The sequence below is a fragment of the Heloderma suspectum genome, chromosome 3 (assembly GCF_057233095.1).
Source record: "Heloderma suspectum isolate Gila_16-S chromosome 3, 16-S_ref, whole genome shotgun sequence".
Taxonomy (NCBI): Eukaryota; Metazoa; Chordata; class Lepidosauria; order Squamata; family Helodermatidae; genus Heloderma; species Heloderma suspectum.
Window position 1 is genome coordinate 314,952,003 of NC_139460.1, and position 15,058 is coordinate 314,967,060.

Genomic DNA, 15,058 nt, shown 5'->3' on the forward strand with positions numbered 1-15,058 from the left:
GGGCAGGAGAGAAGAGAAACGCACTGCTACCCAATCGGGTATGGTTAAAAAATGCTGCATTTCTCCATTGATTTGTATGGTAACGCTCGCGTCCTCCAAGAAAGGGGGGGGGAATCGAAACCGGAAACTATTCCTATGTGTTGTAGTCTACCCTGCAGTCTATGTGCCCCGCGCTCAGCTCCGCTGGAAACCAGAGCCCATTCCAAAGATGGCGGCGGCGCGGCTTCAGTCCTACTCCTTGCTTGCATGAAAGTAACCTTGGACGCGTTCTGCCGCGGAAGCTTGCCAGACCCAGACATGGCGGCCATGAGCCTCCTGCTACGGGCTGCGGCTGTCTTGGGGGCCCGACGGACCGTGGCCAGCTCCGCGCTCTTGGGCCGCTTCCCCTTGCTGCGACGGGCTGTCGGCCGCCCTGGAGCCATCGGTAGGGGGTTGGCGGGTGGGGCAGGACCTCGGGGGCTTCCCCGCCGGTTGACCTTGAGGACGGCGAGGACAGGCTGGCAGAGAAACGCCACTTTCCTTTTTGGCAGCGCTCCTCTTCCTTTAACAGCGATGGCACAGGCAGAAAGTCAACAGGTGAAGCGTCCATAGGAACGTCGGAAGCTGCCTTATACTCGGTCAGACCGTTGGTCCATCTAGCGCAGCACTGTTGACACTGACTGGCAGCGGCTTTCCAGGATTTCAGGCTGGAGCTTTTCCTAGCCCCACCTGGAGATGATGGAGATTTAACCTGGGGCCTTCTGCATGTAAAGCAGGTGCTCTAGCACTGAGCTACAGCTCTGCTTCAATCTCCTCCCCATGCCTGGAGGAGCTTTACCTGCTGGGTTTCTGCCTGCTGTGCAGCTGCGACGAGGAAAAAGTACAGAAGCCTTGCGACAACAAAAGGTGGCAACTCTCTATTTGCACAAAAGCCAAGGTTTCGCAACGTGCTTGGATGCATCGTGCCCCGCTCTGGCAAACTGTGTCAGTGCTGTGCTTTAGGATGCGATGGTGAAGAAATGAAAAGTAGGGAATGTCTTAGATTTAGCTGGAATGAGTTAGAAACAGCTGTACCCCAACCTGGTGCCCTCCAGATGTGATGGACTGCAGTTCCCATCATTCTGACACAGGCCAACACATCTGGAGGGCACTGGGTTGGGATACGGCTGGTTAGAAGGGAAACTTGGAAGTGATGGTTCAGTTGAACTGGAGAGTTGGAACAGCTCTCCATGGATTTGTCCATGGATTTGTTCTCACAGTGGGAATTTTTAAGGCTTGGAAATTTTTACCAAACAGTTTTCAGTTGAATTAAATATTTAATTGTTACTACCATATTAATATTAACTGATTACTAATTATAGTAGGACAGGAAGGCCTGGTGTGCTGCGGTCCATGGGGTCACGAAGAGTTGGACATGACTTAACGACTGAACAACAACAACTAATTATAGTGCACTGTCTTGTTGAGTAAGGCATAATCCTATGCTTGTTTAGACAGACAAAGTCCTAGAACTCCCAGCATTGCTTAGAATGCTGGGAGTTGTAGGACTTTCATCTGTCTAAACGTGCATAGGATTGCACTCTGAGAACCGCCTTTCTGAATTGGTCTTATTTTAGTTGATTTTGTTGGATGTGCTTTTGATAGTGTTATGGATTCTAGGTGTCTTGGAAAGCACCTTGGATGACCATTTGGAAAGGCAGGTTATGTTCATCAACTAAGTAAAACAAAAGTTGCTTTGAGGTTTGCCTGTTGGCTGCTTCTCATAGGGTCCTGGCTTGTTGTTGTTGTTGTTGTTGTTCAGTCGTGTCCGACTCTTCGTGACCCCATGGACCATAGCACGCCAGGCCTTCCTGTCCTGCGTTCTCTCCCGGAGCGTGCTCAAGTTCATATTCATTGCATCCGTGATGCTATCTAGCCATCTCATCCTCTGCCGTCCCCTTCTCCTTTTGCCTTCAGTCTTTCCCAGCATCAGGGTCTTTTCCAGGGAGTTTTCTCTTCGCATTAGGTGGCCAAAATATTGGAGCTTCAGCTTCATTATCTGTCCTTCCAATGAGCAGGCAGGGTTGATTTCCTTTAGGATGGACTGATTTGACCTCCTTGCAGTCCAGGGGACTCGTAAGAGTCTTCTCCAGCACCACAGTTCGAAAGCATCAATTCTTCGGCGCTCAGCCTTCCTTATAGTCCAGCTCTCACAGCCATACATTACTACTGGGAAAACCATAGCTTTGATTATACGGACCTTTGTCGGCAAGGTGATGTCTCTGCTTCTTACTATGCTGTCTAGGTTTGCCATAGCTTTCCTCCCAAGGAGCAAGCGTCTTTTAATTTCATGGCTACAGTCACCATCTGCGGTGATCTTGGAGCCCAAGAAAGTAAAATCTGTCACTGCTTCCATTTCTTCCCCTTCTATATGCCAGGAAGTGATAGGGCCAGATGACATGATTTTAGTTTTTTTAATGTTGAGTTTCAAACCAGCTTTTGCACTCTCCTCTTTCACCCTCAACAAGAGGCTCTTGAGATCCTCTTCGCTTTCTGCCATTAGGGTGGTATCGTCTGCATATCGGAGGTTCTTGATAATTCTCCCGGCAATCTTAATTCCGACCTCTGATTCATCCAACCCGGCATTTCTCATGATGTACTCTGCATATAAGTTAAATAAGCAGGGTGACAATATGCAGCCTTGTCGTACTCCTTTCCCAATTTTGAACCAATCGGTTGTTCCATGTCTGGTTCTTACTGTTGCTTCTTGACCCTCGTACAGGTTTCTCAGGAGACAGGTAAGGTGGTCTGGTACTCCCATCACTTTAAGAATTTGCCACAGTTTGTTGTGATCCACACAATCAAAGGCTTTAGCATAGTCAATGAAGCAGAAATAGACGTTTTTCTGGAATTCTCTTGCTTTCTCCATGATGCAGCGAATGTTGGCGATTTGATCTCTAGTTCCTCTGCCTCTTCGAAACCCAGCTTGTACTTCCGGTAGTTCTCGGTTCGCATACTGCTGAAGCCTAGCCTGTAGGATTTTGAGCATCACCTTGCTGGCATGTGAAATGAGCGCAATTGTGCGGTAGTTTGAACACTCTTTGGCGTTGCCCTTCTTTGGAATTGGAATGTAAACTGACCTTTTCCAGTCTTGTGGCCACTGTTGAGTGTTCCAGATTTGTTGGCATATTGAATGCAGCACTTTAACAGCATCATCTTTTAGGATTTTAAATAACTCGGCTGGAAGACTGTCATCTCTGCTAGCTTTGTTGTTACTAATGCTTCCTAAGGCCCACTTGACTTCACTCTCTAGGATGTCCGGCTCAAGTTCAGTGACCGCACTATCATGGCTATCAGGGACATTCAGATCTTTCCTGTATAGTTCTTCTGTGTATTCTTGCCACCTCTTCTTAATCTCCTCTGCGTCTGTTAGGTCCCTGCCTTCTTTGTCCTTTATCATGCCCGTCTTTGCACAAAACGTTCCCTTGAGATCTCCAATTTTCTTGAAGAGATCTCTAGTCTTTCCCATTCTGTTGTTTTCCTCGATTTCTTTGCATTGTTCATTTAAGAAGGCCTTCTTGTCTCTCCTTGCTATTCTCTGGAACTCTGCATTCAGTTGGGTATATCTTCCCCTTTCTCCCTTGCTTTTCGCTTCCCTTCTTTCTTCAGCTACTTGTAAAGCCTCATCAGACAGCCACTTGGCTTTCTTGCATTTCTTTTTCTTTGGGACGGATTTCGTTGCTGCCTCCTGAACAATGTTACGGACCTCCGTCCATAGTTCCTCAGGCACTCTGTCTATCAGGTCTAATCCCTGAAATCTATTCCTCACCTCCACTGTATATTCATCAGGGATATGATTTAGGTCATACCTGAACGGTTTAGTGGTTTTCCCGACGTTCTTCAATTTAAGCCGAAATTTTGCAAGAAGCAGCTCATGATCTGAGCCACAGTCAGCTCCAGGTCTTGTTTTTACTGACTGTATGGAGCTTCTCCATCTTTGGCTGCAAAGGACGTAATCAATCTGATTTCGATATTGACCATCTGGTGACATCCATGTGTAGAGTCGCCTCTTGTGCTGTTGGAAAAGAGTGTTTGCTATGATCAGCATGTTCTCTTGGCAAAACTCTATTAGCTTTTGTCCTGCTTCATTTTGTACACCAAGGCCATGCCTGCCTGTTATCCCCGTGATTTCTTGACTTCCTACTTTAGCATTCCAATCCCCTATGATAAAGAGGACATCTTTTTTTGGTGTTAGTTCTAGAAGGTGTTGTAGGTCTTCATAGAACCGATCAACCTCAGCTTCTTCGGCCTCAGTGGTTGGGGCATAGACTTGAATTACTGTGATGTTGAATGGTTTGCCTTGGATTCGTACCGAGATCATTCTATCATTTTTAAGATTGTACCCCAGTACTGCTTTTCCCACCCTTTTGTTGACTATGAGTGCTACTCCATTTCTTCTAAGGGATTCTTGCCCACAATAGTAGATATGATGGTCACCTGAATTAAATTCGCCCATGCCTGTCCATTTTAGTTCGCTGATTCCCAAGATGTCAATGTTCAATCTTGCCATCTCATGTTTGACCACCTCCAGCTTACCTTGATTCATTGATCTGACATTCCAGGTTCCTAAACAATATTGTTCTTTACAGCATCGGATTTTCCTTTCACCGCCAGACACATCCACAGCTGAGTGTCCTTTCGGCTTTGGCCCAGCCGCTTCACTCTTTCTGGCGCTACTTGGAAATACCCTCTGCTCTTCCCCAGTAGCATATTGGACACCTTCCGACCTGAGGGGCTCATCTTCCGGCGTCATCTCTTTTAGCCTTGTGATACGTTCCATGGGGTTTTCTTGGCAAGAATACTGGAGTGGGTTGCCATTTCCTTCTCCAGTGGACCACATTTTGTCAGAACTCTCTGCCATGACCTGTCCGTCTTGGGTGGCCCTGCACGGCATAGCTTATGGCTTCACTGAGTTACGCAAGCCCCTTCGCCACAACAAGGCAGTGATCCATGAAGGGGAGGGTCCTGGCTACTATTATTTTAGTCTGCCTGGCACTGATTACTTTGAGTGACACCAGGGCTTTGTATTGGTCTCTGTTTTCAGTGCCAAGTGTTCAACTTTGGAATGTGCAGAACAATCGTAAAGAAGGGATTTCCACAATACTGACTAACATTACAAGCAGGTGCAGCTCTTCTACGTTTCATAGGAGGGGCCACAGGGCAGGATGCATGGATTTCAGTAAGGTTTGCAGCCCCCTGCTGCCCACTTGTTTGCTTTGCCAGCTGTGTCTGGAGATACCTGGGATCTTCTGCATCCAAAGCATGTTCTCTACCACTAAGCTACAGTCCTTCTTTGAGGGCTGTTCTGGGCTCCTTGGAGGAAGGGACTGATCTTAAATGTAATTGATTATGATAATGATAATAAGAATCATAATTAAGGAAGCTGTCTTTGCTGGGTCACTATCTCTCAGCCTCAGTTTCCTCCTTGTAAAAAAGCTGCATGAGTTTGTTGTGGAGGACGAATGAGAATTCAGTTGCAGAGCTCTTTGTATTCTGAACGGGTTGCAGAAATGGACTGATGCCAACACGTCACCTTATTTTTGCAGCTCCAGTACGCTATGGCAGTGGTGGGAAACAATTATTTATCATCAAGCCAACCAAGTTTTACGATAAGCGATTCCTGCACTTGCTGGTGAGTTTACGTTCTTTTTGGGGTGGCATTGTCTCGTATGACGTTGCTGTCTGCTACATTTTGATTATATCTAACAATCTGAATTTGTAAGGCACTCTTCCCCATTCTGGTGTCCTCCACATCTGTTGAACTACAACTCCCAGCATGGACTATAACTCCCATGCTGGGAACTGTGGTCCATCATATCTGGAGGGCACCAGGTTGGAGGAAGCTATTGTAAGGGTTCCTAAATTTAATCATATTCATTAGAGCTTCATAAAGCCCCTTGCACAGCACAATTTTGTTACAGTGCGGTGAGGGCGGGGACAGCTTCAGTGCAGGAGTTCTGATGACTGTGGTTGTGACAGGGTTGGCTCTGAGCCCAGTAGCAATGCCAGGTTGCCATTTGTGAATCCCACCAGCAGAACAATTGGATCAGGGTTAAAATGTCTAGCTTGGGATCCAAACAAATCAAACGTGCTTTCAGCAAAGACTCCTCTATGAAGTTGGGGATTCATTTGTTTTTGCTGCAGCCCTTTATTGCTCAAGTGATACGCCACTGCTCACGTTAAAAAGAGGCTTGTCTCTTCAGTAGTTGGACTTGCTCCAGCAGAAACAATATATGAAATCCACTCTTCTCACACCGAATACCTCTGTCCACTTATTGTTTCTTTGGATTCTTGGCTTGCTATAAAGAGATCGAAAGATCTTTCGGAAAGAGAAGTGCAGATGAATGAAGGATAGGTGTTCTTTTTTCACAAATGTAACTTAACAATACAAGTAGTATTTGGACTCTTCTCAAGTGACCATATTTATGAGGGTGGGAAAATGTTATAATAGTCCAGATTATAGTATTTGTGTAAGAAAAGGTTCTAAAATTACTGAGGCCTGATGACATGTTAAGGTACTGTATATTTTTCCAGATAATGATCTTGCTTTCTCCCATCTTTCTCTTTCTAAACAGAGGTTCTATGTTTTGCTAACTGGAATCCCGGTAGCCGTATTTATAATGCTTGTCAATATCTTTATTGGTGAGTAGTTCTGCAGGTTGGAATATACATTATGTTTTGAAGTATGAAGAACAGCTAATGTAAGAAATTAATGAAACAAGTAAATGCATCTCTTTTGAAGAGCTGCTACTCTGGTGACACTGAATCTGGGTTGCTTGCTGGTCCTGGATAATATAAAAGCTGCTAGAGAATTAAGAGAGAGAGAAAGATAGGAGAGCATGGCCAAACTGGGAAAAGAGAGTGAATATATTTCAGTAAAACTGCAAAATTGCAACTTCGTTCTTTGCTGTGTGAAGTAGAAGGTGTTTTGCATATATGTGGTTTTCTGCATATTTTTCAGTAGTCTTGCTATTCTGTGCATGCTTGCTTAGGTGTAAATCACATTGAACGTAGCAGGATTTACCTTTCATTAAACATACATTGGTTGGGGCTGCAAATTTTGGATTCAGCATTGTTTGAAGGTAATATGTTATGACTAGCAACATATGCTGAGTTCTTGTTGTTCTTTCCAACGATCAGTTTTTATAGGCCAATTGCACTTCAATGTCACTTCTTTGCCTCCCACCAGGTGAAGCTGAACTGGCTGAAATACCAGAAGATTATGTCCCAGAGCACTGGGAATACTATAAAGTGAGTACAGGACTGAGGGAATAAATGGTGATTAACGTAAACCAGTCTTGTGGAGAAAGCCCTTGAAATTTTAATTGAGTGGGAGATTGAGCAACTGGAAGAGTAAACCAATTAGAAATTAAACCAATTTATTTTTATTCACCTGTTTGCTCAGCCCACTGTTGGGACTATTTTACAGAGGATTATGTGTATTTTATGATCCTTCAAAAGTGCAGGAAAATGCAGGAAGTTGAATTATGTATCATGTTTGAACTTGAGTGAGCTTTCCGAGAATCTTGGCTTTCATTCAAGAAAAGCCAGGTGCTTAGCCCTCATGACTTTGAGGGTAGGTTCAAAAACATATGGGAAAGGCCTGGTGAAATCTTGGAAGCCAAAGGTGGGGTCATGCCTCCTTACCCCTCCCCTTGAGTAAGGGGCAGGGAGCCCTCAGAGGCAGGATGGTTGAAGGAAACCTGTTGCAGGATTCCATTTTTCTTTGGGCAGAATTTGAGTTAATGAGGGATGGTTAAAAAGTTAGGGACCGTAGGGAGCTGCTTTCTACCAGCTTGGACTAGTTGTCCATCTAACCCAGTATTATCTACTCTGACTAGCAGCACCTCGTCAGGGTCTCAGGAGAGAAGGGTCTTTTCCATCATTGGCTACCTGTTCCTGTTTAAACTGGAGTTGCCAGGGGTTGAAACCAGGACCTTCTGCCCACCAAGCTGTGGTCTTTCCTCTCAAAGTCCTTGGCTCAAGTCAGAACCCAGTTCTTTTCTACTTCTGGCTGAGAACTTTTCGCCCACCCCTTGGTACCCTGGGATAGACTTGTTTTTCACAGAGAATATGCAGATTTTGAATTCTAAAATGTGGAAATCCATTGAACAGGTGAGGGGGAAATCCTTCTTAGCCCAGTACTATCTCATTTGAGTTGCCGGAACTCTCCAAGGTCTCAGACAGGACTCTTTCCCTGTCCTGCTTTAAAAACACATACGTGGAGATGCCAAGGATTGAACCAGGAACACCAGGGTTGGGCAGCATGCAGCCATGGTGGTAGCAGTGGAAAAACATTGAATGGTGATACAATGGGGGCTCAAAAGAGATAAATTTAACTTTAAAATGATTGCTTTCCTGCAACTGCACCATTGAAATTTCATGGTGTGGCAGCAGGTGTGCTCTCCCAGGTGAAGGAATTTGGCCTTGGGGCCCACCCCTCAGGAAAACCAACAAAATGGTCCCTCCCATTTTGATTTTTACATCTGACACTCTCTCTCAGAGTCATGTATCTCACTCCATTGCCTGCCTCGTCCCTTTAGGCTTGCCACCTTTTGGGCCCTCCTCCCAGTCACTTTTCCATCTTTAGCCTGCCACGCACAGCTCCTCTTTCCTCAGGGCTCATGTGAAGTTTTAACCACAGCCAAATTAGAAGCTTCTCTGAATCTTCCCTTTTCACAGAATGTGGCCCAGGAACCTTTTCACTTTGACCGTTTTGTTCCCTGAGCAGATGGAGGGTTCTATGCTGTCACACCAGCTCAGCCAATCTGTGTCTGAGGTGTCACTGCTGCAACCACAATACGGCAGAGAGTTTTGCCATTCCTTAGTAACACCTTCTCCCCCCTCCCCCTCCAGCATCCTATAACAAGGTGGATTACTCGCTACATGCTCGACCCCCCTGCAAAGGATTATGAAAAGGGAATGGCTTTGCTTTATATTGAAACCGAGAAAGCTAAGTTAAGGTAGGAGAATCTACAGGCAGACCTGAAAAATGCCACAATTACTTGGAAACATTTTTGCTTTTTGCTTCTTATCCCCATCCTGGGTCTTGGCTTCCCGATAATGAGTGGTTTGTTTTCCTCTGGTCTTTTAATACAGTAAAAAAAAGGAAATCACATTGTAATTGCATATTCCACTTTTTTCTGTTTTGGTGATGCTTTAGATGTGCAGTTTCTTTGACAAGACCTATGGCCACCATCTGCAAACCACTTTCATATTGTTGGGTTGGAATGGCACCTGAAAGATCATCCCATCCAGTTCCTTGCCCTGAGAGAGGACCATCCTGTACCCAATGTCCCCTCAACTGATGCTTGCCTAATATATCATTCTGAAAACCTCCCAACCTGGAGATTCCACCCTTGCTCTGAGCAGCCCTTTTCTGAACAGTTTGGTCAGGTTAGAAAGAACCTGTGAATCTTTCCTTGAAGGTCCTATCCACATGACCTCTCCTTCTGTGGCACATGCCCAATTTAGCCCGAGCTGGGTTTTGGTTTGCCACTGGGGTGTTTGGATGTTTGCAGTGGTAAAGCCAGTCTGGGCTGGCGCCTGTGACTTGAGGTTGGCTAATGTGGGTGGATTCAGTGTGGAGTGAGTGGGAATTTCAGTTGCCCATGGCCAGCTTTCCCCAACCTGAGCCAGATGATGGGAGTTGTAGTCTGACACATCTGGAGGGTTGGGGAAAGCTGGCTTAGCCTGAGACAGCTTTAGGACTGGGCTTCAGTTGATCTCCCTCTAATTCAAAGTGATGCTTCTGACCCTGATGAATAAAACAGTTGTTCCTTCTGTTCTTTATGCTGATATGGCCAAATTCCTCTGCGCAGTCATGGGTGGAGATACTCAGTAAACACATGGGGAAAGGCTAGCACCAACGGGGCTCATGTGCACAGGGAATCGACAACCACTTCCACAATCACTTGTGGCTGAATTGTTTCCACTATCAGCCATGACTTGGGAGATGGCTTTCGTTCTTGTGCATGCTACCTTTCTTCCCATACTACTATGGACTGCAGGGGTGGGTAGCATGTGGCCGTGGGCTGCATACGTGGTCCTACCACCCACCTGGTGCAGCCGCCACACTGTGGCACACGCACACACACTGCCAAATGTTTTCAAGCTAATTTTGGCTGTTGTAGTGTTCCATAGCAGTTTGCCACCAAAAACTGGTAATTCTTTTTGCTGCCACCCCATGAAATTCCTTGGAGTGTCAGTGTTGGCAGCATAAATGTGGCCCAGTGAAGGGGGGAGTATCCAGGGGGCAAAAATGGCCCCCGGATCTCCCAAAGTTGCCCACTCCTGACATCTGGGGTCATGTGGAGAGGACTTTGGCATCGTGAACTGGCCTTAATTGACTTAATTTGGATCACTTAAGTGTGAGCACACATGGATATTAAGTACAGATGGGCTGCACTCTCAGCCTGCCAAATTTGCTACCACCCACTCACTCTGCCATTTTAAAAGTTAGCTGGACTGGCTTTATTTGGCTTGAACGATGGAGAATATTATAAAATTATTTAATAACATCTTGCTTTCCTTTTTCTCCTCCTTGCCTCTCTTTTCCTTTAATAGGGCCCAACAGAAGGAAGTACGTCGACTGATGCGACAAAGGGGGGATGGGCCGTGGTTTCACATTGGAACACCCAGCACGAGCATGATTGATTATTCCTCTAAATCAACACCTGACAATTAGGCTTGTTAGCTTCCTGTATCAAGTGCGCACCCACAAAGAGCAACCAAATTATGTAAAATGTATATATAATATATATATATCCGATGGTAAATCAAATAAAAATTCCAAATTCCATAACTTGATGATTCAAATACTTTTCGATTTATGGTGCAATTGTGCGCACGTCTACTCAACAAAAGTAAATCCCGTTAAGATCAATGGGGCTTACTACCAGGTAAGTGGGTATACGATTACAACTGTAATTTGTTTTGTAAAAGAAAAATCCTTAAAAAAAAACATACATAGGGGACATTGAAAAAAATAGTGGCTGGAGGACCTTAATAACTATTTGTATAAGATTTTAAAATGTGTAAGTGGCTTCACAAAGCACCCCTCTGAAGGTAGGTAATCATTGCTCCCCATGTCTAGATGGAGATATGAGTCCAAGAAATACTTTCCAGCACAAATCCATGGCAGAAGGCTACTCTGACCTTAGGAGGGCAGAAGGCAGGCTGTGGTCTATGTGGCCAGTTTCCAGTAGTGACATCATGCCTGCCAAAATGTTTCCAAAGAATGCTGGACTAGTGGATATTGGACTGATCCATTATTGAGCAGGTGTACAAACTCAGGTTCAGCTAACATAGGTGTGGCTGAAAGTGGATTAAATGTCCAGCCTGTAGGGAATTATTTTTGGGTATATAATTATACACACAGAGCCTGTAATAGTTCTAAAACTAGATTGTGGGGGGTAGATCTAGAGAGAGGATGCCTTCTGTTAAGAGACCATGGTGTTAGTATGCCCACAACAGTTGCAGCAAAATATGTTCGAAAGAATGCTGGTTGGTGCTTCTAAGGGGAAGTTTTGGATATTAGTTGCTGCCTCTTGAAATGTTACAAAATGTTACCAGTGACTGAGTCCACAAACAAAACAAATGTGTGTATCTGAATACAGCAAGAGTGCTTCCACTTCTCTGAAAATGTGTTGTTGTTGTTGTTCAGTCGTTAAGTCATGTCCGACTCTTCATGACCCCATGGACCAGAGCACGCCAGGCCTTCTTGTCCTCCGCTCTCTCCCGGAGTGTGCTCAAGTCCGTATTCATTGCATCGGTGATGCTATCTAGCCATCTCATCCTCTGCTGTCCCTTTCTCCTTTTGCCTTCAATCTTCCCCAGCATCAGGGTCTTTTCCAGTGACTTTTCTCTTCGCATTAGATGGCCAAAATATTTGAGCTTCAGTTTCAGTATCTGTCCTTCCAATGAGCAGTCAGGGTTGATTTCCTTAAGGATGGACTGATTTGACTTCCTTGCAGTCCAGGGGACTCGTAAGAGTCTTCTCCAGTACCACAGTTCGAAAGCATCGATTCATTGGCGCTCAGCCTTCCTTACAGTCCAGCTCTCACAGCCATACGTTGCTACTGGGAAAACCATAGCTTTGATTATACGAACCTTTGTTGGCAAGGTGATGTCTCTGCTTCTTACTATGCTGTCTAGGTTTGCCATAGCTTTCCTCCCAAGGAGCAAGCGTCTTTTAATTTCATGGCTACAGTCACCGTCTGCGGTGATCTTGGAGCCCAAGAAAATAAAATCTGTCACTGTTTCCACACTGGCTCAAAAAAGGTTGGCATACATTAGGCAGAAGAAGTGGGATTCCCCCTGCTGAGGTTGGAGACAGCGACCCCCCCCCTCCCCCGACCCCTTGCAGGTGGTGTGCAATGAATTGTGCTGGCTGGCCTCTGAGGCTGGAAAATCTACTATGGAGAGGGGGAAAAGGGGGCATTTTGATGGGAGGGGAGGAAACTGGAGAGGCCAGGATAGAGCTATCCTGAGCCTCTTCCAGCCTCCTTCCCTGCCCCTTTGAAGTGCCATTGCTAGACGGGACAAAAAGCTTGTCTAGCAAAAATCCCACCGATCAGAGGATGGGGAGGTGAAGGTCGCCTCCGTTGCTCCTCCCGCCGTGCTGGCTTCAGCACTGGATACACCGAAGCCTCTGAGTTTGGGGGCTTCTTTCTTGTGAGGGTACAACCCATGGGATTACATCCTAAATATACTTCAGTTTCCAGGGATGAAGGTGTATCATATGTTTGAACTGTGCGCTACAAAAAAACCTTGCTGCAAAAGCATATAGTACAATCAGGGAGAGATCTACATTAAATCCTTTAGGGAGCAATCCTATTGGGGTAGGTGGCTGCCTCTGAACTCAAGAGGCGACAGCCTATCCAATGCAGGGCAGGAGAAGCTTGGAGGGAATTGTCCCCTCCGCACTTCAGCTGCCCTGCATTTGTGGCTAGACAGCTGATTTTGGCTGTCTAGCTGCGGGAAGGCAAAGTGGGGAAGCAGCTGCCGGATGACATGTTGGATGTGCTGGTTTCTGCCTTCCCCGCCCCGGAATGCCCCGTTTTCACCACTCTGCACTCCTCTTCCGAGTGTGGAGCACGGGGCTGTTCCACACTGGAACCGACATATCTTATGGCCATCTAGCCGCTGACTAGCGGCCGTAGGATTGCTCCCTAAATGTGCTAGTTCACTATATGCAGAAAGATTTCAGTTATTTTTTTATGAGAGGCAGCATTCAAAAATGCACCCCCACCTTCAGTCTAAAGTCAAAAATTCTATTGCATTCGGTGTAATGAGTAGACTGGCTTGCTTCTATGTTTAGAATCTAGTGGTTCTAATAACTGTTTGGTGCATCTATCTATTACATTTCTATACTGCCCAATAACCGAAGCTCTCTGGGCAATTCACAAAAATTAAAACTACAGGTACAGCATAAAAACAATATAAAATATAAACACTAAAAACTACAGCATAAAGTACGAACAGAATGAAACCTAGCAGCAATGCAAAGATTTAAAATACAGTAATGTCTATTTCTGCTTTATTGACTACTCTAAAGCCTTTGATTGTGTGGATCACAACAAACTGTGGCAAATTCTTAAAGTGATGGGAGTACCAGACCACCTTCCCTGTCTCCTGAGAAACCTGTACTAGGGTCAAGAAGCAACAGTAAGAACCAGACATGGAACAACCGATTGGTTCAAAATTGGAAAAGGAGTATGACAAGGCTGCATATTGTCGCCCTGCTTATTTAACTGATATGCAGAGTACATCATGAGAAATGCTGGGTTGGATGAATCACAGGTCGGAATTCAGATTGCCGGGAGAATTATCAAGAACCTCAGATACGCAGACGATACCACCCTAATGGCAGAAAGCGAAGAAGATCTAAAGAGCCTCTTGTTGAGGGTGAAAGTGGAGAGTGCAAAAGCTGGTTTGAAACTCAACATTAAAAAAACTAAGATCATGGCATCTGGCCCCATCACTTCCTGGCATATAGAAGGGCAAGAAATGGAAGCAGTGACAGATTTTATTTTCTTGGGCTCCAAGATCACCGCAGACGGTGACTGTAGCCATGAAATTAAAAGACGCTTGCTCCTTGGGAGGAAAGCTATGGCAAACATAGACAGCGTAGTAAGAAGTAGAGACATCACTTTGACAACAAAGGTCCGTCTAATCAAAGCTATGGTTTTCCCCGTAGCAACGTATGGCTGTGAGAGCTGGACTATAAGGAAGGCTGAGCGCCCAAGAATTGATGCTTTCGAACTGTGGTGCTGGAGGAGACTCTTACGAGTCCCCTGGACTGCAAGGAGGTCAAATCAGTCCATCCTAAATCAACCCTGAGTGCTCATTGGAAGGACAGATACTGAAGCTGAAGCTCAAATATTTTGGCCACCTAATGCGAAGAAAAACTCCCTGGAAAAGACCCTGATGCTGGGAAAGATTGAAGGCAAAAGGAGAAGGGGATGGCAGGGGATGAGATGGCTAGATAGCATCACCGATGCAATGAATATGAACTTGAGCACACTCCGGGAGAGAGTGGAGGACAGGAAGGCCTGGCGTGCTCTGGTCCATGGGGTCATGAAGAGTCGGACATGACTGAACGACTGAACAACAACAACAAATATAAAACAGCAGAGCTAAAAGACTAGAATGCTAAAATTCGTGGGAAAATAAGGTCTTCACCTGGCGCTGGACAGAGTACAACATAGGTGCTAGGTGAACCTCCCTAGGGAGCTCATTCCACAACTGGGTTGCTACAGCAGAAAAGACCTCTTCCTGCTAGCCACCTCCCTCACTTCCTTTGACATGGGCTCCCAGAGAAGGACCTCTGAAGATGATCTTAGGGTCTGGGCAGGTACATATGGGAGGAGGCAATCCTTCAGATAACCTGGCCCCAAGCCATTTAGGGCTTTAAATGTTAATACCAGCACTTTGAATTGGGCCTGCACGTGGATTGGCAGTTTAGACGCACCAGCAGTTATTAGAACCACTAGAGGGCATCACTTCCTCAGGATCTCAGACCACCATTGCGGTAGGG

General features: G+C 45.7%; 1 protein-coding gene across 2 annotated transcripts; it reads left to right on the forward strand.

Moving 5' to 3' along the window:
- The first annotated feature begins 284 nt into the window (after window positions 1-284).
- NDUFB5 (NADH:ubiquinone oxidoreductase subunit B5) lies at window positions 285-11,658 on the forward strand. 2 transcript variants are annotated; one of them, XM_084847560.1, is made up of 6 exons: window positions 285-424; window positions 5,565-5,650; window positions 6,594-6,660; window positions 7,208-7,269; window positions 8,875-8,981; window positions 10,585-11,658. In XM_084847560.1, exons 1-6 carry the CDS (start codon window positions 298-300, stop codon window positions 10,703-10,705), a joined length of 570 nt encoding a protein of 189 aa, XP_084703686.1. In that variant the 5' UTR covers window positions 285-297; the 3' UTR covers window positions 10,706-11,658. The 2 variants fall into 2 exon arrangements, with proteins under 2 accessions (XP_084703686.1, XP_084703687.1); XM_084847561.1 differs by lacking the exon at window positions 10,585-11,658 and adding an exon at window positions 9,182-9,408.
- Window positions 11,659-15,058: the final 3,400 nt, after the last annotated feature.